Source organism: Lissotriton helveticus, chromosome 10, assembly GCF_964261635.1.
Source record: "Lissotriton helveticus chromosome 10, aLisHel1.1, whole genome shotgun sequence".
Taxonomy (NCBI): domain Eukaryota; kingdom Metazoa; phylum Chordata; class Amphibia; order Caudata; family Salamandridae; genus Lissotriton; species Lissotriton helveticus.
In genome coordinates this window covers 823,370,793-823,398,409 of record NC_136071.1, presented here as the reverse complement: position 1 = coordinate 823,398,409, position 27,617 = coordinate 823,370,793, and the positions used below count along the sequence as shown (strand labels likewise).

The window sequence follows — 27,617 nt, the reverse complement described above, 5'->3', positions numbered from 1 at the left end:
AAACATAGCAAAACACAACAAAGCATAGCATAACAAAACACAGCAAAACATAGCATAGCATAACAAACATAGCATAACAAAACAAAGCATATCATAACATAACAAAGCATAGCAAAACAAAACATAGCATAGTAGAAAAAACATAGCATAACATAAAACAAAGCATAGCATAACAAAACATAGCATAACAAAACATAGCAAAACACAACAAAACATAGCATAGCATACCAAAACAGCAAAACACAACAAAACATAGCATAGCATAACAAAACAAAGCATAGGATAGCAAAACAAAACATTGCATAACAAAACAAAACATAGCAAAACACAACAAAGCATAGCATAGCATAACAAAACGCAACAAAACATAGCATAGCAAAACAAAACATAGCATAACAAAACAAAGCATATCATAACATAACAAAGCATAGCAAAACAAAACAGCATAGTAGAGCAAAACATAGCATAACATAAAACAAAGCATAGCATAACAAAACATAGCATAACAAAACATAGCAAAACACAACAAAACATAGCATAGCATAACAAAACATAGCAAAGCACAACAAAACATAGCATAGCATAACAAAACACAACATAGCATAGCATAACAAAACAAAGCTTAGCATAGCATAACAAAAATAGCATAACAAAGCATAGCATAGCATAAAAAAACCTAGCATAACAAAACATACCATAGCGAAACAATTCATAGCATAATAAAACATAACAAAACATAGCATAGCATAACAAAACATAGCATTGCATAACAAAGCATAGCATAGCAAAACACAACAAAACAAAGCATAGCATAACAAAACACAACAAAGCATAGCATAGCATAACAAAACAAAGCATAGATAGCAAAACTAAACCTAGCATAGCATAACAAAACAAAGCATAGGATAGCAAAACAAAACATAGCATAGCATAACAAAACAGCAAAACACAACAAAACATAGCAGGGCTTAACAATACACAACAAACCATAGCATAGCAAAACAAAACATAATAGCATAGCAAAACATAGCATACCAAACACAACAAAACATAACGTAGCATAACAAAACATAGCATCGCAAAACAAAGCATAGCATAATAAACTACAACAAAACATAACGTAGCATAACAAAACATAGCATCGCAAAACAAAGCATAGCATAATAAACTACAACAAAACATAGCATAGCATAACAAAACATAGCATAGCAAAACAAAGCATAGCATAATAAAACACAACAAAACATAGCATAACAAAACATAGCATAGCATAACAAAGCATAGCATAGCAAAACAGAGCATAGCATAACAAAACATAGCATAGCATAACAAAACACAGCATATCATAGCATAACAAATCAAAGCATAGGATAGCAAAACATAGCATAGCATAACAAAACAAAACATAGGATAGCAAAACAAAACATAGCATAGCATACAGCATCTCGCCACACCACCACAGCATCACTCAGGGGCACCACAACATCACTATGCGCTACCACAGCATCCCTGAATGCCACAGCATCACTCGTTGGCCATCACATCACTCAGCGCCACCACAGCATCAATCTGTGCAACCATTCAACAACACCTGGTTCAAATATGTTCTCTCAATGTTTCAAACTTTATTACAAATGTAACAAAAATATGTTAATATTTCACTTCTGTTCTTGGATTTTCTTCACAATAAAATACACTGAACATAATCTTCACAAAAGTTATTTACAAAACTTTAAGCTACTGCCATTATAAATTACTATAACGTTTATTTAAGTATTAATTATTGGAAAAAAATTAAAAGCCATTGTTATTTGTAATATCAATACATGTAAGTCACGTAAATACAACACATATTGCATTACAAATACTGTAGGTGTCATATTTGCGAAAGTTATAACTATTGGCATTGTAAATGACAAAGCTATTGATTTCGCTATTTTCAAAAACAAAACATAAATAAAAAAAATTGTCATTTAAAATACCAATAGCTCAAACTTTCCTAATGCGAGACCTATTGCATTGCAAATGCTTGTTTATATTTTTATCTGTGCACAACCGGTAGCTTATATAGCGTGTCATGGGCCCTACTACAAAGAAAGAAACGGCTCCCCTGGTCGCTGTTTGGACTGTGTAATACATTAATAATCACTGTGGTTTATTAGGCCCCACTGTCCTCTGGGTCCCGGTGCTGCTGCACCAGCTGCATCTATTGAAGCAACGCCCCTGGACAGAACTGGCTTTGCTTGTCAGTCACAATTCAGCCCTATTGATGTCACACACACCACAGCACTTAGGACCACATGTATTAACAACTTTTGTGTTCGCAAACGGGCTGATTCGCAGCCGGACAGTTTGTGAATGCAAACAAGGGTTTTCACATGCATCAAACCCAAATTGCGATTCGGTCGGCAACATGCTACCGAATTGCAATTTGTGTTTGCAATTCGGTATTAGGAAGGGGCGTGTTTAGGGCATCCCTTCCTAATACCGAAATGCATCAGTATGTATGAATGTTTTGCGACTGAAATGCAGTCACAAAACATTCACATTTTACCACCTACTTCAAATAGGGGATAACCCATTTGCAAAAGGGAAAGTGTCCCCAAGGGACACTTTACCCTTTGTGAATTTTGTAAAACGCATTTTTTAACAGCAGGCAGTGGTGGGACCACTGCCTGCTCTTAAAAAATGAAAGGAAAACTTTTCATTTTTCTCTTTGTAAAGCATCCCGTTTTCCTTTAAGGAAAACGGGCTGCTTTACAAAAGAAAAAAAGACAGCAGGCCACCATCCCTGTGATTTTTGCGATTTCTAGGGGGTCGCAAATTGTGCCCTGCCTCATTAATATTCATGAGGTAGGCTAATTGCGATCCCCTGGGAAATGCAGAAAGTGTTCAACACACTTTCATGCATCCCGTTTTACGATTTCCTAATTGCGAATCACAAGGTTTCGCAATCAGGAAACTGTAAAACGGGGTCTTCATACATCTGGCCCTTAGAGACATCTTTCCCCTTCAAAACGTTGATTTGCCTCTCTAGGTAATTTGAATGTCATGTTGGACTCAAAATGGCAGACTGGGCTGATTTTCTATATACATTGTTGTGTGATAGCATGCTTTTACATTCAATAAGCTATCATCAATGTCTCATTTCCATCTCATTCCAGAGTGCTTAGTGTTTAATCTTGAAATCCTTTTGCTTAGCCCTGTATATTTGTTTTAAGGATAGCAGGATAACATTCCAAAATTTGCCCTAATTGCTAAGTGCTCATCATAAAAAAGAAGATTTGCCTGAGGGTTGTTTGTACACCCTTAAGACTGACATTCATTCCATCGATGAGAGAAGGTTTACTTTCAACCGAACATGATCCCATTGAAAAGATTTGCAAATATGAGCAGAAGCACAAAACGTGTATGTTTTCACTATATTGTCCTTTGTGCTTTTTTTAGTATTCCTTGATGGATTTGTTATCTAAAATGGTGGCAGGCCAGCCACATTTTGTCCGCTGTATCAAGCCAAACAATGACCGCCACGCAAACAGGTACGACAGAGAAAAAGTACTGATCCAGTTACGGTACACTGGCCTCCTGGAGACTGCAAGGATCCGAAGGCAAGGCTACTCACATCGGATACTCTTTGCCAACTTTATCAAACGGTAACAGCTTGAGAATTTTTTCGACATTTTTCTTTACAAAATAGAAAATGTTATGCTCACTTTATAGAATGGAATGATCCATAGTTTGTGTGTTCCAGTCAATTGCTTGATTTATGTTAACATTCAACACTTTCACATTACAAACCTCCTTTGACCATTGTGAGAAGCATATAATTTGTTGCATGTCCACTTTGGCAAAATTCATTATTCTATTCGTGCGCCTTGTGATTAATTCATTTATTATTTGGGGCTTTTTTATGTCTACTGCCATTTCACTTTGGATCACGATTTCCAGCTGTATTTGCTTTGTTGTTTCTTTCACTTACATCGTGTGATGACTCACCTCACAGCGCACCATAAAACTGTTTTTTTAGACCTCATGTATATCCGGTAATTGTATATAGTTTGTCTATTAACCTTTCTATCTGAATATGAATAATGTAAGAAAAATGTGGGTCTCTGCAAAATATTTACACACGTACTAGACAAATTGTTTGTCATTAGATAGGAATTGTCTCTATCTATAAAGTGGGTAATTATTTTGTTTTTAATCATACCTAGATGGACTTTTGTTGCTTTGTATGTAAGGTACACTGTCCTTCTGAGGTGTATGGGTAGATCCTGTGGCTTCTACATATCATGTGTTGGATGGGCAGCTAAAATAGGAAGAGAAGGCTTCATCTGCTCTTTGCTGGAAGCTAACCTTGTGCTGTTATTGTCAAATGAGTAAACATGCACGTTGGTCTTCCAGTCTGTAACATGTACAGCACTGGGGAGATGGTTTATCACAACACTGAAACATGTACAGCATTTGGAAGATGGCTGATCACAACAAACAATCCATATGTTTCTAAGCTTTTAAAATACATGATAGCTTGTGTGTCTGGAGAAGGTTTACTGTTCTTATCTACGCTGGTTTAGAGAATGGAGTAACATTACTGAGAAACCATTTCAAATAAACTGTTTAATGAAAATTTGCAGGATGAATGGTATTTACCATTTCATAGAAACCAATTCATAGCCTGTATTTTTCCGTAATTGGCTTTTACGTGCTTACGTAAGGTGTAAATGCAGTGGTTTCTGGTCTTACTTTCAGAAACACTTTTTTTGAAGGTATTTATTTCTGTGCTTTACTTCAGAAGGCATTATTTTCTATTGATATCTTTTTGATAATCAAATATGTGCTTCAGATGCTTTTAAATCACAGGCCCCAAACCATGCATACACACCATACATCCCTGTATAACTCACAATCCCTAATCACTACCATCCTTGCCCCTGGAAACAGCTCACCATGCCTAAACTCCACCCATCCCTGAACCCTAAAAGCCACTTCTACCCTAAAACTCCACTCACCCCTGCACCCTAAAAAAACCCTCAACATGACTAAACTGCACCCATTCCTGACCCATAATTACATCCATCCCTGAACCATAATTACACCCATCCCTGATTCCCCATAAGTCCTTTCTACCCCTAAACTCCATCTTTCTCTGAGCCATAAAAACCCTGACTACTCCTAAACTCCAACCACTTCTGAACCCTACAAACACCTTTCGATGCCCAACCCACACCCATCCCTGAACCCTCAAAATCCCCCATTACCCTTAAACTTCACCCATCCCAGAGCCCTAAACCCTCCCACCACCTCTAAACACCACCCATCTTTGACTTCCAAAAAACCCTCGCCCCCCATACACAGCAATCATCCAAGATACTTAAAAAAAAACTCACAATCCCAGGACATCCTCCATCCCAGACCCCTAGAAACCTCTCACCACCCCTAAACTCCATCCATCCCTGATCCCTAAAAGGCCTTTCTACTCCCAAACTCTTCCCACTCTCGAACGTTAAACATCTCTCACCACCTCTAAACTCCACCCATCCGTGAACCCTAAAATACCCTTTCTACATCTAAATTACACATATCCCTGAACCCTTAAAACCCCTCACCAACCTAAAGTAAACTTTACCCATTCCTGAACCCTAAAACACTGTCTGCCCATAATCTCTATACATCCCTGATCCTTCAGACTCCTCGCCATCTCTAAACTCCACCCATTCCTTTTTTAACAATTTTTAATGAGCCTTTTCAGCATAGTAGTATGACAAATGCATGTGGTATGCCCGTCAAGTGCTTCATAAACAAACAACACATAATTTGTAAATGGAGCAAAATGTTGCACTACCGGGCTTATAAGAGCGGGACTATATGCAGGCTCAAGCATATAAATCATATAGAACTAATAGAAACCAAGCACACTAAGTAGCTAAGAATCCCAGGTTTCTTACATGTAGCTATATGTAGTTCAGGATGACATTGACTCAACAGTGGGCATCCCAGGGGCAGGAGTCAGCCTTTAACACATTCAGGGAGGAAGGGAGGAGACGGTTCCGATTACCAGGTAGTATCTGAGAGAGCGGGGAGAGAGCAGCGTCAGATAATGCAGCAATATATAAACCTGCTGGATTACTGCATAACTGACTCAGTAATGCTGGCCGCCTCTTCCATCCATTGTTCTGTCAATGTTTTCCTACTGATGCCCCAATATACCTCTGAGCTCAGGGCTGCTCCTGCCAGCGCCCACCTCTCCACGTCGGTTTTCCACCTATTGCATTGTGGGCCGTGTGGTGATTACCAATGTAGTTCAATATCCCTGAGAGCTATACCCAGGGCCATATCTAAGAGCCTGTTGCCAGCCATCCTAGATGCTTATTTACTATACCGGAACAGCAGGCACACATCCACAGCAAGGGGTGGCCACCTGTTCACAATTCTCTCCAAGTGTGATGTGACCTGTAGCTAAAATCGTACTATCTGGCAGCTCCAAACCATGGGAAATGAAATGAAATGAAAGTGGGTTTTGTAAAGCGCATTACTACCCGAAGGCCTCGTAGCGCTATAATTGCAAACTTCTGGGGGTCTACTAGCTTATTCAGAAAAAAGAAAGGTTTTGAGGGTTTTACGGAACTTTAAAAGATTGGACTCGTTCCGAATCATGGGGGGTAAGGAGTTCCAAGTCACAGCCGCATTCAGGGAGAAGGAGCGTCCGCCCCACCTGGCCCGGTTGATTTTGCGTGTTATTGCTAAAAAGACCGTGTTTGAACGCAGTGATCTTTGCGGATGGTAGGGTGTGGCTAAGGAACAGATCATTGCAGGGGCATTTTTCCACATGGCCTGATGCATTATGCACATCGCCTTAAATTTTACTCTGGCTTGGATGGGCAGTCAGTGTAATTTCCTTAGGGCATCGGTGCCTGAGTGGCTACGGGGCAGGCCTAGCAATAGACGTGCTGCTGCGTTCTGGGTGACCTGCAGCTTCTTGAAAGTGCTGGTCGGAGCACCCAGATAAAGGGCATTCCCGTAATCGAGGCGGGACAGGATGATGGCCTGGACCATTATCCTGCGAGCTTGAAAAGGGAGGAGTGGTAAAATTTTCCGCAACATACGCATCAGCCCAAAGCAGGTGGCGGAGAGTACTGTGGCTTGCTGGTTGAAAGTGAGAGTATTATCCAGCCACATACCCAAACTCTTAATTTGTTTTTTTGGTTCTGGGGGGTTGTGGGTGAAGTTTGCATCTCTTAGAGCACACCTGTGGCACCTCAAGTTGGTGCTATGTAGCATAGTGTTCAATCTGTTCGGTGTAAGATAGGTGGTATGCAGGTATTTAAACTGCGTTAATTTAAAGCATGCATTTCTGGAAATAGTGTAAATGCATTCTAGGGTCTGCTACCGTTCCTTCCAATGGAATTGCCTAACTATTATGTTCTCCCACCAGGTAAGCATGGTCAGCAAGCCCTCTGAGGTCATGGCACTCATTGTCCTGTAGAGCCAAGAGATCAAATGGTTGCCTTGATGAAAAGTCAGTTTGCTCTGAAGTAGGACATATATTGAAGGCTACAAGTCTAAATCCCCTTCAAGCTGGCATGCAGCCAGGACCAATGTCCCGTAAACCAAACATTATGTGCCCAGGAGGCCTTTTTCCTGAATCAGGGTAAGGTATAAAAACAGGGTTGAACCCAATGAGTCACTGGGACCTGGGTAATTGTATGATATGGACAGAGTGGTCCCGGACAAGAAAGGAAGGAATGAAAGGAATTTTCAAAGCAATCAAATGTACATGTATAGAGACAGAGAATGGAGTACAGAGTTTTTATTCACAGTGTACTAAAAGTCACGGTCAATGACTAAACATTTAAATACATTCAAATAGAATTCATTATAAAGTCATGCCCAAAGATGTGGGGGGAAAGGGGAGGGAAGGGAACAAGGGAAGAAGAAGTCGAATTATACACACAATCTTGTAATCTCCACTTGAACAAACGGAAGTAAGTAATTAATACACTGTTTTATATCTCCAACAGTAGTAAAGTGATTTCCAAGGTCACAGATGTGGTATAAATCAATGTAAAATACTTTAAAAACACCATGCTCCTATAACAGCCGTAGAGATCTTGCTAGCGGTGGAGACTGGTGGGGTGAAGTGGTAGTCTACGTTTCGACCCAAAAATGTAGTGCAGGAGGATACACCTTGCTGGGCGGGTCTTCTTCAGGACAAAGGGGGGAGAGAAGGACCGGGGAGGGCAAAATTCCTAAGAATAAAGGATAAGGATTCTTTAGTCAAAAGACATGGAGGTCTCAACAGAGAGCACTCGAAATGGAGAATATATCTACACATGACTAATCTATTGAGGAGGAAACTTACATCACAGAGGGAAAAAACGGAGTGGACCTTGATCAAAATAGACATGTCCGTCGAAAGATAGACTATGTCAATGACATACCGATAGTTTGGATAAAAATTCAGAAATTGAGCTGTGTTAGAGTAGACAAAGGGAGAAAAACTGGAGAGAGACTGCACCTAGGCTAAAAGATGGGGGGGGGGGGTAGTGACAAACTGCATCATACCTACCCGTCCGTGATTCCAAAGACGGAAAAGGTAGGTGAGGATATCAAAGAAATGGAACGTCTCAGGCCAGTATTCCTAAAAAAAAAAGGGGGGGAGCAATTACACATTCGCTGTCGTCAGGGATACCAACAGTGCACGAGGAAGATTAGACTCAACTGTCCAGAGAGTCTGAAAAGGGGAAAGGGAAACGAAACCACATGATTCACTGGCTGGAAACCTGTGATTGTAAATTCTGTCTTCTGACACACTTCAGGATGAGGTCTTACCTCGATCAAATGTAGAGGTGCTAAAAAGATATGGGACGATTGACTGTGCGCCGCATGGTCTTGTGGTGTATTATACAAAAAAGGGGGGAACCGAATCAGATACTAGATCATAATAAATCCCAACATACTGCCCACGCAAAATGTTTTTAATCATGAATGGTCTCACCTGTCACAATGTCGGGTAGTTGGAGACCAATACGGGACACAGGCTGTACTAAGTTGCACAATTCGAATGTGCTAGAGACCGGTGCGAGTATCTGTAGAGCAAAGATCACGAGGGCCGTTAACTAATGCACCCAATGTAGATTGAATAGGCACTAATTACAAAACGTAACAGAGCCGTGAATCTTACCTATCGCCGCAACGTGTGGCTGACGGAAGGCTGCTGGTCGGGCATAGGGTTCCAGTACTTTAGTCACCTCAGCCGGGGGCGGATACGAATAAATCACGCTGAACCGGTTCGAGATATCTAAGGGGTAACAATGGACAGTCGTTTTGGAATATAGTGTGGGTCTGTGCAACCGCATCACAAAACCGAGGAGGAGGACGGACACGGGAGTTCTCTTACCTAGTTTGTGATCTCCGCGAACGAAAACCGGTATCTGCAACAACGTCTGAAATGCAGCAACATACTAATATGGCAACACACTGTTGGAGCTTTGTCAAGAGGGGAGTTACCAAAGAGGCTTGGAGGCAGCTCCGTGTGGCAGAAACAAAGGAGGGACCAATGAGTGAAAACCTTAATCGGCAGAACACCTCGAGGGAGGGAAACACTAAAAAGGGATCGTAGCTATCCATGTGAACGAGTGGATATAATGTCATGTAAATACAGGAAATTTAGCCAGGTAGTCATGCTAGCAACATGTATGATTTCATAAAAGGGGAAACAGAATTACACTGTGAAGCCATGATCCACTAGTTACCAAAATATTTACATTTATCCAAAGCTAAAGTAAAAGGTTCATTGCATTAAGAAAATATACAGGACATATTAGAAATGCACGTACCTACCTACACGGTGGTAAAGGTGCAGGGTCAAATTAATAAGGAACATAGGGCAATGTATGGCGTGCCCTGAAGTAATAAAAAGAGGTACTGAATAACGGATGATTCCAATGGCCCAATCTGTGAACAGTTATTAAACAGCACAATCTTACACAGTAAGCAACTGAGAAGGCACATGTTCATGTATCACATTGTAATTCTGTAGTGAACAATGCACGTACCTACCCACACGGTGGTAAAAGTGCAAGTGAATTCCTTGGCAAATTTGGGGGATGGCAGTCGCAATCACACTTTAATTATCTGCAAAGGAGATAGTCACATGCACCTAATAATGAAAAGGTAACAGTTGTTGAGCGTAGGCGCATGTACCTACCAACATGGTGGTAAAAAATGCGAACTCAAGAAGTTTTGTGTGAAAGTGTAGAGATAGAGATTTTTAAGGTTAGAGGTTAGAGATTTTTCCGAGATTGGCCATTTGTGCAAAACTACTCTCCGACTCATTGAGACCATGGAGAACAGAATCAAAAAGATTTATCCATTTCAGTTCTCTCAAGTTGAGGATAGGAGCTACACTGCCTCCTCTGGGACCAAGCTTCACATGTTCCAAAACAATCCATTTCAAAACTTCTGGGGCGTGCTGCTCTTTTTTGCAATGTTCCACCATCGGGGCTCCCAAAACCTCGCACCTGATGCGACTACAATGTTGTAAAAAGCGTACCTTAGCTTTTTGTTGTGTCTGCCCCACGTATATTAGATCGCAGGGGCAGGTAACACAGTATATCACATCCGTGGTGTTACAATTGGTGTGTGATTTCAGTGTAACCCGGTTATGTTTAAAGCAGAATTCCTTTGATTGAATTGTTTGTGGGCAGGCTTTGCAGGAGCCGCAACGGAAATGGCCTGTAATGGGTGGTAGGTGCCACATAGTTGATAAAGTCGGAGTGACCGGCAGTGTCAAAAAGGAAGACACCAAATGGGCCCGTATATTCTTGGCCTTTTTGAAGGAGTGCATTGGAGTACTTGGAATTCCTAGATCTTCTGCAACTAAATTCCAATGTTTTTTGATTGTACGTTTGATAGCATTACTTTTAGTAGAAAAAGTGGTTACACATATCAACCGATGTTCAATATTTTTGTTGCGTTCAGATGGTTCCAGGAGAGACTCTATGGTTAAACCATGCTCGTTTGGGATATCCACGTTCAATTAAACGAATCATGAGAATGTCTGATTGAGCCATATAATCCTCCTTTTTACTACAATTACGGTGAATCCTTAAAAATTGGCCAAAAGGAAGATTGTCTCTGAGGCCTCTGGGATGATGGCTCGAATATTGAAGCAAAGAATTTCTTTCGGATGGTTTTCTGTAGAGTGTCGTATACAGTTTATCATCCTCCGCCACAATAGACAGGTCCAAAAAATCTATTCTTTTGTTGTCGGATTGAATGGTGAATTGAATGTCCGATGATCTACCATTCAGCCAACAATGAAAAGCCCCAATTTTCAATTCGGTTCCTGACCAGATAAGCAGGATATCGTCAATGTAACACATCCACAATTGTACAATGGCCCTAAAGGGGTTAGCATCGTTCAGTACAAATGTGTCTTCAAAAGTGGCCATAAAAAGAATTGCCAAGTCTGGGGCAAAAGAAGCGCCCATGGCGACTCCTTTTGTCTGGAGATAGAAACAGTTTTGGAACACAAAGAAATTTCTCATCATAGTGATCTTGAGTAATAGTATGATGAAAGATGTAGGAACACGTGATGGCATCACCCGTTGATTGAGAGCAGCAGCAGCTACTTCTAATGCCTCATCTTGCGGAATGCTCGTATAAAGTGACACAATGTCACAGGATGCCAAAAGTTGTTCACTGGGATTAAAAGGATGGCCATCCACAATGTTGATGGTATGAGTGGTGTCCCGTAGATAGGTTGCAGTTTGTTCCGCTAGAGGCTTTAGGAAAAAATCTACATAGATACACAGAGGTTCCAAGAGCGAACCACAGCCAGAAACTATGGGGCGGCCCGGAGGTCTCTGCATATCCTTGTGAACCTTCGGCAGTGTGTATATTGTAGGTAGGCGGGGGTCTTTTTTGTTCAAAAAAGGGTATTCCTGTTCAGATAGGAAACCCTGATCCAAACCATCCTTGGTTATCAGTTGGATTTCGATTGCCAAATCAGCTGATGGATCCTTTGCACGTAGTTTGTAGCTGGTTCCATCATTCAATTGTCTCAGGATTTCGGCTTTGTAATCAGATACATCTTGTATGATTATGCCCCCACCCTTATCAGCTGGTTTCACAGTGATAAGCTTGTTCTCTTTAAGTGAAGCAAGAGCCATCTTTTCGTTTCTACTGACGTTGTATTTGATATATTTGCGTTCTTTGAGGATGTTTTTGACGTCACGTGTTACCAAACTTTCATAGGCCAGTATTCTCTGTGTCATGGCCTATGTGGGAGGGACAAAAGTCGATGGTGGTCGCAAGCCTGTGGCAGATGTATTGTTATGGGATGATGTATTTCTGAAGAAATAGAGCAACCTGATCTTTCTAAAGAATCTGTGTAATTCGGCAAGAGTATTAAACTCATTAGGCAATGCCGTTGGAACATATGACAGACCCCTACTTAGTATCTTCATTTCATCATCACTCATCTCATAAGAAGAGATGTTGATCACAGGTGTGGTAGGTTGTTTCACCACCTGTAATTCTTGCGTCGAGTTGATCTCTCGCCATGTTCCACCTGGGGGAACCTGACTTGTTTCCCCCCTCTTCCTCACGCATTGTCCCAATCCTGTGCCATGTTCTGTGGGCCTCCACTGGTACCTCTGTTCCACTGGTTCCCACGCCCTTGTGGGGGTCTCCATCCTCCTTGTCCTAAAAAAGGAACCTGTTGGTATGGTGGTCTGTATGGTTGTTGGTGCCCGTAAGGGGCACTGGGGCCAGCTTGTTCGGCCTCTTCTCCAGAGCTGTAAGATGAATCGGAGAAAGTTGTATAATTACGTCTACCTCGCCAACCTCCACGGCCTCGGTTGGAAAAACGGCCCTGTGAGTCCTGGCGGTAATAGTACTCCTGGAGGTATGGGTAGGTTTTCTTTTTATCGTAGAAACGTACGTCACATGCTAGCTTCTCCAATTCCTTTTGTATTGTAGTGGTTTCAAAGTCTTGGAGTGTGGCAACCAATTTGGATAAAGCATCCTTAGAATTGGTAAGAGTGGCGTCCCCGGTAATCTCTGCCTTGAGGGCAGATATTTGTTGAGTGAGGGCTTGAACTTGCTCTGCAGCGGTCTCAATCCCCAGCACCATCCAGTGCCGGGAGCAGTTATTAGCCACAAAGCTAAAGCCCTCCCTAAACTAGGGGATGTCAACAAAGATCGCTGGTTCCACCTTCACCTGTAATCCTATGGGTATGATATTAGATTGTAGGCATTGTGCAAGAAAATGTCCATGGCATTTAGTCCTGATGAGTTTTTTCTCCAGGCGTTCTAGTTGGGCAATTTTGTCATTCGATGTGAAATTAATGGCAGGGGTATTAGGGGAAAGAAAATTGTTGCCAGGATCACCCAGTAACTGCTGAATATAGTCCTCTGTGTATGTAAGAATCTCCTTATCTACCATTATCTGGTAGGTGAGCAGTCAGTGTAAATTTGAGAAAAGGAAAGAGACAACCTCGCAGGCGTGTGCCTGCACGAAGTAAGGTATAAAAACAGGGTTGAATCCAATGAGTCACTGGGACCTGGGTAATTGTATGATATGGACAGAGTGGTCCCGGACAAGAAAGGAAGGAATGAAAGGAATTTTCAAAGCAATCAAACGTACATGTATAGAGACAGAGAATGGAGTACAGAGTTTTTATTCACAGTGTACTAAAAGTCACGGTCAATGACTAAACATTTAAATACATTCAAATAATATTAATTATAAAGTCATGCCCAAAGATGCGGGGGGAAAGGGGAGGGAAGGGAACAAGGGAAGAAGAAGTCGAATTATACACACAATCTTGTAATCTCCACTTGAACAAACGGAAGTAAGTAATTAATACACTTTTTTATATCTCCAACAGTAGTAAAGTGATCTCCAAGGTCACAGATGTGGTATAAATCAATGTAAAATACTTTAAAAACACCATGCTCCTATAACAGCCGTAGAGATCTTGCTAGCGATGGAGACTGGTGGGGTGAAGTGGTAGTCTACGTTTCGACCCAAAAATGTAGTGCAGGAGGATACACCTTGCTGGGCGGGTCTTCTTCAGGACAAGGGGGGAGAGAAGGACCGGGGAGGGCAAAATTCCAAAGAATAAAGGATAAGGATTCTTTAGTCAAAAGACATGGAGGTCTCAACAGAGAGCACTCGAAATGGAGAATATATCTACACATGACTAATCTATTGAGGAGGAAACTTACATCACAAAGGGAAAAAACGGAGTGGACCTTGATCAAAATAGACATGTCCGTCGAAAGATAGACTATGTCAATGACATACCGATAGTTTGGATAAAAATTCAAAAATTGAGCTGTGTTGGAGTGGACAAAGGGAGAAAAACTGGAGAGGGACTGCATCCTAGGCTAAAAGAAGGGGGGGTAGTGGCAAACTGCATCATACCTACCCGTCCGTGATTCCAAAGACGGAAAAGGTAGGTGAGGATATCAAAGAAATGGAATGCAAAATACAACACCAGCCGACACATGTCCGCAGAGACCACGTCACTGTAACTACAGAATCATTCTTCTTGACTGTATCTTTGAAACCTCGCCTTGAAAAAGCCCTCGGCCAACCGGCCACTGGGCAAAACACGTGTCGGCTGTTGTTGTTTTTTTAATAAATTATCAATGTTGAAAAGAAACAATAAAGAAATGGCAACCTCTGATTATTGAGACACAACTCTTGGAAACTATTTTTCTGGAAATTAAATCAGGATTAAGGGGTACAGACCTCCAACCACAACTTGAACTATTTTGCAAAAGGTGCAGCCTCTAATCATAGATAGAGTGTTATGAATTATCAGTTCATGGTAACAGAATGATGCCCTGGTTACTACATTCAGCTCTTACTTGACTGTAATGATGTGGATCCCTCTCCAACCAGTGGACAAATCATGCCAAACTTCTTTCCCCATTCGAAACATGATAACATTGAGTAGATAATACATTTGAGAAATTATTCAATCCTCAAATGACAGACTTCCTTCTAAAGACTTAGGACCTGATTACATTTTGGGTGGTACTGGAGGAATTTAGAGTCCACACCCATAAACACCAATATCACGAGAAAACAAGCTCCTATTACCCTGTAATTGAGAGCTAGTCCACACATAATAGGAATAACTGTGCAAGTCCGCTTTATCTGAATCAAATTATGCCTGGAATTTCCATGAAAGCTGTTAATGGAATTGTGAGGCCCCAGTAGGTGGAGTATAGGATGGGGATAGTGTCAGTGCGCTGACATGTCTCTTGGCTGGCATGGGGGAGCATGGCTGTTAGAGGGGATCTGGCAGACTTTGAGCTGCTGTCTGCAGTCCTGCCTAGTCTACGTGTGATTCTACCAGCTGGATATTCCGTCCAGTAAAATGGGACCCAGCATTCTTTCAACTGGTACATCAGGACGCAGGAACACCAGGGTTCTTGTATCTCAGCAGACATCCCAACCAGGGATAATGGTCCTCATAATTTTACTTTTTTGATGACAGATGACCTACATAATCTATGTTGACTGTAAGTAGCAAGGTTGCACTATAATAAGCAGATCCTCCCTTTCTGCATGTCAAGGATATGGTGAATGTCTGGGGCTTGCTTTACATAGTTGAACTACTTCTGTAGAAGTTTCTTGTATTTCATCATGACTAACCTGTACACAACACACACATATGTGCCAATTTAAACACAAAGGAAGTTAAAATAATTCAATATGTAAAAGTTGTAAAACAATGCTCTGTTACTGAAAAAAACAGTATTCTCTTACAGAAATTATGTATTCACAAAGCTAAAGGTTAGTGCTTGCCTAGCAAGCGATGGCAAATTATTCCTCTACCTTAACGAGCCACTCAATGAGACAGAATGCTTTGCATAAACTGTTCTAATATATCAAAGTGTGCTTGGTGCCTCCACAGTCTCCCAGACTAACAGTTAATAACCGGATCTTGAATTGATCATTTATAATGTACTGCATATTCTTATTATTTTTCGTTCTGAATATTTCTATTTTAGGTATTTCATCATCTGCTACAAATCCAATGATCTTCCCCCAGTGAGTGCTGAATGCTGTGCTGCCATTCTAGAGAAAGCAAATTTTCATAATTGGGCTTTAGGAAAAACCAAAGTAAGTCAGTTGAAATATCCGTGTTTTCAAAAGGTGAAGTCTGCATTAAGAGCCTGTTTTTATCATTGAGGTAATCATAGGAGGTAAGAATGAGGCTAAGGAAAAAGTGTGTTTTTAAATGTCATTTGCATTTCAAACACCATAACACACATTATCATGCTGTTTTCTCCTCCCTGCCTCTGTGTTTTCTTTCTGGGGTATCGGTGGCCTGCTGACATGTCCTTGTCCCCCACTTGCCTTGATGTATAGCTCTTTCTTTGGATTCACTCTTCCCAAAAAGGCCCTCATGGGCCAACAAGAACCTGAATGCCTATTTTGGTTGTGTGCTATGGCAGATTAATGTTCCCAATAGTCTTTTGTGCACTCTGAGAGTCGATTAATGAATGGTTTAGCAGGAGAAGGGTGCTTTGGGGAGAGATGAAGAAATTCATAAATGGCTTATTTACAGGGTGGGTGGCAGCATTCATGGCACAGGAAATACAACGTAGCATCGGGGTCAAAAGCAGCGAGAGGATGGCGTGGGAGGCACAGTAGGACAGGGTAGATGCCAGGCTGCATGTGGGTATGAGTTAATTATATCACCGGATGTCCTGGGCCACCGAAGGTAGGGGAAACAAATGCATAAGGCTTCATTTAGCAGAAAATGGATAATAAAATTAAATGTTGTCCATACAGGGCCCCTAGAAGATGTATTGCCCGGGGCCTCGAAAATCTTTGAAATTAAACTGAGTTTGTACACCTCTGTATGCACAGATGCAGCAGCGTTTCTTTGATGTATGCATCTAATTACTCTTTTGTGAATAGGGTGCCTACACAGATTACATTCTTCATCAGTTAAAGCGTTTTTTATTAAGTTGTTTCTAACAGAGAATGTGATAACGAAGGAAAATACATTTTGCGTTCCTAAGTTAATATGTAGCTCAGCAAATGGTCTTGTAATCATGGTGGTGCAAATTCTCTTGAGGGGCATCTTTTGCAACAGTTCTTATGATTCTCCTATAAACTGTGAAAAATATTGTGCGATGTTGATAGCCATTAGAGGGCGTTTGTCTTCTTTCAAGTGAGTCTTGGCTGTGCAGCTTTCGTTTTTTTCATAGTTTAGCTTAGTGATATGGATAGGCATTTTAATGGTATAAACTGGTTACACATTTCAAACAGCAAAATTTTAGAGCACAGAATTTCCTCTCAAATGTGTGCCTTTTTTTTACCCCGAAGGTATTCCTGAAGTACTATCATGTCGAGCAGCTGGACCTGATGATCAGGGAGACGGTGGGCCGCATTGCACTGATCCAGGCGTGTGTCCGAGGCTGGCTGGGTGCAAGAAGGTACAGAAAACTGCTGGAGAAAAGGGAAGAAAGTGCTGTTAAAATTCAATCAGGTAAGCCCCAACCTGTCTTCACATCCTACACAAAGTATTAAACAATATATTAATAAGTTTTTGTTATGAAACATAAGAATACCTACCTGGTTGGGAGGTGCTCACTGGTGCTGGAAGTAGCACAAACTGATTTAGTATGGGTGGGCGAAATTTGCGTAGACGCGCTAATCAAAGCTTAGTGAAACATGCGGAACATGTGGAATTGCTTGTTCCGCCTGTTCATGATGCTCTTTTCCTGTTCGCGAACGCTGTTTGCATGCTCGGGGGCAAATATCTCGCAAACACGCATTTTGAAAGCACGAACAAGCAAAAAAATCAGCAAAGCCACAAATCGCGGAATTTTGGCAATTCCACGTTCTCCGCGGAGCGTGAAATTACCCAAATTCCGCGCACGCGGAACGGAATTTACTGCCCAGGCCTATTTAGCACCCAGTTTAGAGCCAGTACAAATTATAAATAGCGTACTAGCTGTGTCATGAGCAATGGGAACAATTTCTTCAGGTCAATTATTAATTTAATTTATGCGAATGCCCGGAAGTGTTTCTCAGACTCACTTCTTCTGCTTCCTTTGCTAGTTTCGTTTGAACAATCTAAGGTTTGCTTGTGGTTTCTGCCCATTTTCACAATGTTGTACCTTTCTTAGACACACGTAACCCTCTGATCCTGTAAATGGGAGTGTAGGGGGCCTTCTCTAGGGGACCACTTGTACCTCTTCTTCCTTTATTTCCAAGGTGTAGTTGCAGGGCCGGACTGAGGACACAAAGCAGCTGAGGTAATTCTATTGGACCAGTCCGGAGGAGGTGTTGGGGGTGGGGGGGGTGAGGGTGCTAGTGTGAAACACTGCTGCTTAACTAAACTGGCCCTCAGCACAGCTGATTTTGTTACTGGGGGGCGATTTTGCAGCACTACTGCATAAATGGCCCCCAGTAACAAAAAATGCTCCCACCACTCCGAAACCAGCCCGTCCCAAAACCAGGGAAATGCGCATTGCGGCCAGGTTGGCCCTGTATATTTGCGCATACCAAACTAACTAATGCAGTGAATGTCTGGGTGCCACCGCTTACTTTTTGTGTATGCAAGTGACCCGCTAATCATCCAACAAGATCCAACCCTATCTCCTGCTCAACAGCAGCCAAACCCTCCATAACCTGAAATGGAGTGAAGGAAACTGTCAAAGTGGATTACTCATTTGGGAGAGGAGTGACCCAACCAACTTAAAAACACACAACTGCTTAGGTCACAACACATTTATCTGTGAAACCCTTTGGTGGCTGTGGGACAAGCAACACACAATTCTGTAGCGAACAGCATGTCAAGTTCAAGCAGCACCAGACCAGTCCAACTTAAAGTTAAGAATACAACACAATAATATTTCCAAACCAGTTTAGGAAAATCAATACAAATGTAATGGGCAAAATGATGCAAGATGTTGAAAAACAGATATGGGGAACCTGTGATATGTTTTTAAAATGTTTTAAAGTAAAGGGAACCAAAAAAACAGACTAGCACTAATTCAAATCAGTATTCCCAATAGATCTAAACATAGACACAATTTCAGGCCAACTATGATACTGAGGTTTGAGTAAGCCATGTGGGTTACACCCGTCAATGTTTTTAATTTAGGATTTTGTTGCTGTGGAAGCAGAACCCTGAACTCCATAAGTCAGAAAGCCAAACATATAGATCACCTTACTCTTAGCCGGACTGGCCATAGCGGGCACCGGGCATTTCCCCAATGGGCCACCAGGATGGGGGGCTGGTTTTGGGCCGCTGGGGGCCGTTTTGTTACAGGGCCATTTTTGCAGCATATCTGCAATATCGGCCCCTGTAACAAAATCGGGCGAACCGGCCCTGGCAAACAGATCGGCGGCACCCTCAACCCCTTGGGGAGCCAGCCGAGCACTTTGCCATGGCCAGTTTTGGTTCTCAGGCCAGCCCTGAACACCCTTCTCAACATTAGGCCTAACATTAGTTAGCAAAGGATCAGAATTAAGCATCCTGGACCACTTAATAACTGAGCTCTACATCAAGGAAAAGTTCGAGTTTTATTAGCAAAATATAAAAAATCAAGCAGTACAGAATAATTGTTACAGTAGAATCAGAAATCAGAATTATTCCCAAAAGAACATTAAAATTATGAAAGAAGCAGACAACATCCCTTAAGCAAAGACTAATAATGCTCTGTAATAAATTGGTTAAAGTCTCTGACAAAAACGGAAAGTCTATCGATAAATAGACATTTTTGCATTCGCAAAAGGTGCGAATTGGTAATTTCACACATTTGCGAATGCAAAATAGCCTTTCAAGATGTATGAAAGGCTTTCTAGCCGCAATATTAGGTAATCACAAAAATTATGATTACGTAACATTTTGACTACAAATAGGTAATCACAACTTGCGATTCACTTAGCACATGTGCTAAGCATTTTCTAAATGCAAACTGTGCATTTAAGTAATGCTATTACCATTGACTCCAACTTGATGGTAACCAAGTGCAAATTTTGAAAAATGCACCCAAATGCATTTTTCAAAGTGCCATGTAGTGCACACATGCCCTTAGGACATGTGCACTTTACATTTGCAAATTCTTTTGGGGGTGTGGGGTGCTTCAATGAGACCTTAGGCCCCTGGGCACCCTGGGTATTGCATTACCTAATTTGCGATTACCAATTAGGTAAATGAAAATTAGGTACTGCAAAAACATTTGCACCTATGGGACTTTAGGCCTATAGGAACAAATGGAGTAAGATTACCTAATAGGGTTACCTAATTGCGATTACGAATCTTTAGGAATCGCTATTTTCTTACATACCATTTTGCATTCTTTAAATACCGATTACCTAAAATTCGCTTTTTAAGGAATGCAAAATGGATTTTTGATACATGTGGCCATAGTACCTAGTAGAACAAAAAATGTCTTCTAAAACATACCTGTCATAATCACAGGGGAAACCAACAGCATCTCTAGTGGAAAAGGAAATGTCTCTGGCTCACTCGAAAAACCAAGGGTTTTAGCCACATTTTCAGCATAATTAGAACATTGGAATGTTGGGAGCTCTATTGAAGACATTGGAGTGCTCTGGGGTTCTTTTATTTTTTTTATTTTATTTTTTTATTATTTTTAAAGTTTTCATCCCATTTTACAATCTTTTCCATTACAGCACAAAAAGAGTTCAAAACATGAAATCATATTCATACAATACATTTTCGAACATAAACAACCAAATTTCTATAAATCATAGCTTTTAACATTGAGTGCTTTCTATCTACTCTTTTCTCTGTCTATTTTTCCACTGATCTAGTGGTTGCCAGATTCTATCTCCCAATGCTCTCGCTCTCCTACCCTTGCTTTCATAGATAGCTTTCTCTAAATTAAACGTGGAGATCAGTCTTGCTATCCATATTTGAAATGTAGGGGGAGCCCTATCGAGCCATGCCCTTGCAATTCCGATTCGGTAGACCGCTGCTACCATAAACATAAATTCTTTATGGTGGTCCTCTGTCCCTCCCGACACTCCTAAGATTATTATATCATCCGTCAATTTACTCTTAACTCCAAATGAGATCTCCAGAAAGTTTTCAATTGCCACTTTTAATGTATGTAATTGCGGGCATTGAGCAAACATATGGACAATGTCCCCCTCTCTTGAATCGCAGCGTGGGTAAGTAATTCCTGTGTCTCCACCCCACTGTGCAATTCTGGCTGGCGTGTGGTATAATGAATATATTGTCTTATAGTGTTGCGATTGTAATGTCGTAGAGCAAAGAACTGTGTGCCCTAAATCCAACGATATCTGTAGATCTTCCGCGGTTGCGCCCACCTTTACCGCCCATTTGCTAACAAATTTTTCTCTATCGTCGGTTTTTAGTATATACAGTTCTGCGTACAACTGTCGAATTGTACAGTGGTCCGCTCTCTCCAAATAGTCCATAATTCTACTGTGCCCAAACCCTATTAATCCACCTCTTTTATTTGCAAAGTAGCTTCTTATCTGTAAATATTCAAAGAAATTGTTTCCCATTATCCCGTATTTTGATTGTAAATCCTGAAATTGTCGAATCGCCCCCTCCGTATCCACTATATCCCCTATCTTCTTGATCCCCTTGTTCTCCCAATCCTTCATAGTTGCATCCCTGAATATATCTCCTGGTAATGAATGATTACCATAGAGGCGAGTATAGTAATTATATCGACCAATGCCAAGCTTTTTCGCCACCACCTTACACACATGAATGAATCTAAATTAGAAATATTGCCCAGGGTAGTTTCGGATCACAACGCATTAGTGCTAAATTTGCCTTTGGCCATTAGGAGAGCGGGGAAAAACAGCACATGGACATTTGAGAGAGGTCTATTAAGGGACCCTGGATATATTAGACATATGCAGGAATAATTCTGGGAGGTTAATAGGAACACAGCTACGCTTAATATGGTGTGGGATGCATTTAAGGCCGGGGCTGGGGGGAAACACTAAGCTACACACTACAAAGAACTAAGAAGGAGAAGATCAGGATGGATAATAGGATGAGGGAATTGGCGATTTTAGAAGAGAGATTAATCGAGGCTATATCTAAACGAGAGTCAATAGAGGAAATATTATTAGAAATAGAAGTGAACAAAGCGGAGGCAGGGATAAGGCTGGCACAGAAAGCCGCGGGGAACTATTTGACAAAAAAAGAAAAGTGTCATGAATTTAATGAAAGAGTTGGACACCTCCTAGCAATACGTACTCGACAACATTTATCAACAGGAGATATAAAGGAAATTAGAGATAGTTTAGGTAATAGGGTTAATACACCAGAAAAGATACAGGAGGTTTTTAGGAGCTTTTTTGACAACCTGTATGATTCAAATCTAAGTAACACGGAGGAGAAGATAACAGAATACTTGACAGGGATACATCATGATATATTAGATCCGGAGGCCAAAGAGGAATTAGACCTCCCATTAACACTACAAGAATTAAGGGAGGCTGTGAATAAACTTCCAGCGGAGAAAGCTACAGGGCCAGACCAAATACCGGTTGAATTTTATAAGATATTTTGGGACTTATTGGGGGGAGAAATGTTAGAGATCTTTAGACAGGCACAGGCAGGTCGATCGGTACCGCAATCATGGGCAGGCGCAGATATTATGGAGTGCTCTGGGGTTCTAATGGCTGTTAAAAGTCTGGAGCGCTAACATTCCAATATTTGTCGTTCATAGATGTTGCTGTGAATAAAGGCCTCATTCGGCCCGAGGAGATTTAAATTCCCCCGGGTTCACTGAATCATGTGCTTTAAATGTTACATCATTCTACCCTCATGTTGTGAAATGTTCTAATAGCCTTATAGCCCTCTGTAGCTGGATGATACTGGCCACTTGGGTTTTGACCTGACTTCAGGGCCTTTAATAACTGGTATAGCTTGCAGCAGCAGGCTATAAGGCTTTCTTAGAGCATTTGAATGTTGAGTTATCCATTGACGACAATGAAGTAGCTCAGGGCTGATAATGGGGGTAAAATCCCTCTGCTGGTAATCAATAACTTGGTGTCCTCTTCATAAAACTTTGGTAATTTATCCTGGCCCTCCAGAAGTGAGAAACATGGCTTAATTTCAATACTACTTGATGTTGGTAAAGTCATTCCTGGTGTCTCCTAGCGCCTCTAGGATGTCAGCAAAAGCTTTCACACAGATGGTGTCTTTTCAGCGCAAGTTCCCATGGAGTGCAGTCAGTGTTTATTTGTAAAACAATGAGTGCTGTTCCCTAAAGCTGGGGTCAGAAGCCCATGGCTGGTGCTATGAAATGTCAACATGCAGATTACAAGGGCTTCTCAGTCTTTAATCCATCTCAGGCCTCTTCGATCCACTATCTTACGCTTCCTGCCCCTGTCTACTTTTGCAGATTTCTGCTTTCTCCTTTAGAGAATTGTTTCCCCATCTTTCTCTTCCCCCTCCTCTCTAGTTTGTTTATTTTCCCTCTCTTGCCCTTTGGAAATGTCAGGGGAAAATAAGTGCCGGACCTAAAAAAATAAGTGCCAGTGGCCCCAACGGCAACAACTAGTTCAAATTAAGTACTGGCTCTAGTGTAGTTTACTCCCACCTATCCCTTTGGTTCTACTTTGCAGGCTGGAGCTCTTCTCTAGGCTTCTACGAAATTTAAATTATGCTGGCATACCTCACATCATTTCTTGAATTTTGCATTACTCTTGTTACAATAAATTCCCCAGATAATGACACTTGTGTAATTGCATGCAATTCATGGTAAAATGTACAGTGAAATGCACCATCTGTGGTAAAAATTAGCTGCAATTGCACATGAACAACAGAATGCAGATGACTGTTGTTCACAGTGATCTGTTAAAGTGCATTCTTGCACCAAAAATTGACGCAAGGATGCTTTTTACGCTAAAATATTGCAAGAAATGACAGGTTTGCTTTATGCGTAATTACTTTTAATTTTGCATTAGTTAGTCAAAATTTCACATGATTACACAAAAGCAATTTACACTCATCTGCATGCCCCAACTCTTCTTCTAATGCTTATGTCGCTAAGGCAGTGAATAAGAGGCCAGCTTGATGGCATTGGAGAGGAGATTCATTCTCTGGGTGCAAGTGGAGATCAGGAGTCCTTCTGGTGGCTTTCCTCAGCAAGCCAGTTAGTTAGTTTTTTAAATTATTATTCTTGATCCAGAAATGTTCTGAAGAGTTGATGAAGAGCCATTTTATGCTATTCATAATACATTCATTGGGATTTCCCTTGGAGTAATCCTTGCAGAATTCCTACTAAACTCAACCCTGTTTATTAACACTTACTTTTTCACTTTACTACAAACCTGGCAGTGATCCCACAACTTTCCCACACCAAAATATGAGGAACATATGATTTTGTTTAGCTAAATTCGAGGTTTGCAGGCGATTCTTGGTAAGAAAATATTGGGGATCCATGCAAGCCATGCCTCCCTAGACTTCCCCGTGTGTCTAGTGTTCTGAAACGTCTGGGTTTGATAAGTTTCCCTAGATGGCCATTGACCCCGGGACCAAAAACGCAGGTGACCCCCTTGCAAAACCAGATCGTTTTGTGATCGGTAATTTTGATGCCTCCACAATATGTGGACCTTTTCCTGTCACAGTCACTTGGCCCACCCTCACAAGTGAGGTAGCATTTATATTGGGAGACCGGGCGAATGCGAGTGGTAGGAATTGTGTGTGTGGGCCCGATGATCACACATTTTTCTCACACAATAATGTTAGGAAAATGCGATATATCTTTTTTTAGCTAAATTTGAGGTTTGCTTGGGATTCTGGGTAAGGAAATATTGGGGGATCCATGCAAGCCACACTCCCTGTACTCCCTTGGGTGTCAAGTTTCCAGAAATTTCTGGGGTTGGTAGGTTTCCCTAGATGGCCGCAGAGCCCGGGACCAAATACGCAGGTGACCCCTTTGCAAAATCAGGGCATTTTGTGATCGATAATTTGTGATGTCTCCACCATAATTCTGGGCTCTTCCCTGCCATGGGCACTTGGCCCACCCACACAAGTGAGATAGCATTTTTATCAAGAGACCTGGGAGGAATGCTGGGTGGTAGAAAATGTGTGCGTGCCTGGTTATCCCACAACGTTCCCACACAGAAATGTGAGAAAACAATATGTTTTGGTTAATGAATCAAATTTACAAGGGCTTCTGGGTAAGTAAACCTTGTGGCATCCACACAAAACATATCACATAATATTCCCATGGTGATCAGTTTCCAAAAAGATGTGACTGCAAAAGGCATTCACTACAGAGAAAGTATTTATTGACTTTAAAAAGCAAAATAAACACAAAAACATTATTGCACAGGAATTCTGGTTGGATTTGGCACAGGGTAAGTAAATGGTTCATAAAAAAATAAACCTTTATTCACCAATGACTTTATGAAATTCAATCTGCAAAAGTTATTGTTAGCAATTTGAATATTAGATCAAGGAACCACTGACTTACAGCATGTAATCCGTAAAGCCACATCAGGGCATTAACCGCTTTACAGTCCATTCACACACCTTTCGTGCGTCAGAGACAGAAAACCATTTACAGAACCAGCTACGGGCCCAACAAAATACAACACTTACATTTACAAACCATGCCATTCAAAGGCCCATCACTCTCATACACCAACAGGACTAACACACCAATCTCATCACCAAGAATTCAAAAATCAGACAACTGACAAACACACCTCAAGCAAGTCAATGCACAAACTGGCTACCAACCACAAATGCACCACCAGCCAAGCACCAGTCTGCATACACTGCCTGCCAAGCAAGCACCAGCCTACATACACCGCCAGCCAAGCAAGTGCCAGCCTACATACACCGCCAGCCAAGCAAGTGCCAGCCTACATACACCGCCAAGTGCCAGTCTACACACACTGCCAGCCAGACACGAGTCCACACCCACCACCAGTCGAGCATCAGTCCACTCACACCGACACCCGAGCGCTAGTCCACAGACACCACTAGCCAAGCACTAGTCCACACCCCCCAGCCGAATGCCAGTCCACACAAACCACAAGTCAAGCACCAGTCAACACGTACTGCCAGCCCAAGTGCCAGTCCACACACAGACACTGCCAGCCATGCACCAGTGTACACACACCACCAGCCAAACACAAGTACATGCAGACCCGTCGGCCAAACGCCACTTAACACAAACATACACACATAACCTTTCCCTGGTGTCTAGTGGCTTTCTGCCTCCCTTGGGCACAGATGGGTCTAACAATAAAGCTGCTCTGGCCCCGGAGGGGGCAGAAAACGGCCAGCATATTGCCCTCATATTGGGGAGTGACCCTTGCCCAAGGGGCAGCTCCCAGACATATAAATTAAGAAATTTCCTGGTCTGTTAAAACCTGACATCATCCTCAAAACACATGAGTGACATACATATTTGCGTATAATACTTTGTAAGCCTCATTCGAGCTGGGGAATTTTCACCCCAAGGGACTACTGCAGGTATCAACCACCCACTCAATTCTCTTCTCTAAGACAGGCAAACATTGAGCACTCAAACCTGAGGGAATGTATCTCATGAGCCCCTGTGAGAAAAACTATATCTGATCCTGATCTGTTCCTATTCAGTATCATCAAAAGTTCCCTTTCCTTTGACAATAAAGAGACATTTAACACCATTTGGAGATCAACAACTAGCTCTTCCTCACGCTTGTTCTTGCACCACTTTTCCTCATATCATAATACCTGTGGTGTTGCGACATCATACTGGGAGCCCTGTACTACACTTTAACTCTCAAGATTTGTATGTTGATTGCATATTTTAGTCTGGTCTGATGTCTCGAAATACTCTTCATATTATATTTTATCAGGAGCCTATATCTACACATGCATTCCCAGCATCCAGTTCCTTCTCAAATTACATATCATACACTTATAAAGAACTCTTTCAAACGTAAGAGCCAACGTGTTTCAGCACTTTACGAAATATAGTGTTTTCATTCAATGCCAATGGTTACTTGAATAACAAGAGTGGAGTGACAAATAAAACAGCACACATCTGTAATTGACCTATGATCAGCAAACATGAATGGATTCACTATTACGGAGCTAAGCCTTAGGTAATGGCATCTTAGCGAAAAGGTACGAAAACTGCTATACCGCTCTGCTGTGACCTAAAAGAGTGTTGGGCCTATTCACATAGCAGACTGTTAATATTGATATTGAGTGCAACAAATCCTGGCAAAGAACCACAACTAAGAATTAATACACAACAAGCAAGGCAAGCTCTAATCAACATATAGGGCATGTAAGAAAAACACTAAGGGCCTGATTCTGATGCGGGTTGGAAAGCTTCCCGACCTAATCGGTTTGGAAATGATTTCCGACCTATTCGGATCGGGAGAGTCCGACCGACGGAGTACGATGCATCCGGATGCTTCCAGATACAATTTGGTTGGACTCCCATTGATTTCAATGGGAGCATATGTTCCTAACCGCATCGTAATTGGGCCCTGGGTCGAGAAGACACGTTCCTGATCCAATTTGGAAGGAGCAAATGCCATTAGGAGGCCTTCCTAACCGCATCAGAATCAGGCCCTAGGTGGGAATGCTTTCCTAACC

General features: G+C 41.6%; 1 protein-coding gene across 1 annotated transcript in view; it reads left to right on the top strand.

Annotated features, from left to right (window-relative positions):
* The window catches only part of MYO3A (myosin IIIA), an 869,350-nt gene that overhangs the window by 655,246 nt on the left and 186,487 nt on the right, over positions 1–27,617 (top strand). The window contains exons 24-26 of the mRNA XM_078662798.1: positions 3,448–3,653; positions 16,036–16,147; positions 17,363–17,525. Coding sequence (XP_078518924.1) covers positions 3,448–3,653; positions 16,036–16,147; positions 17,363–17,525 — 481 coding nt within the window. The remainder of the gene's footprint in view (positions 1–3,447; positions 3,654–16,035; positions 16,148–17,362; positions 17,526–27,617) is intronic.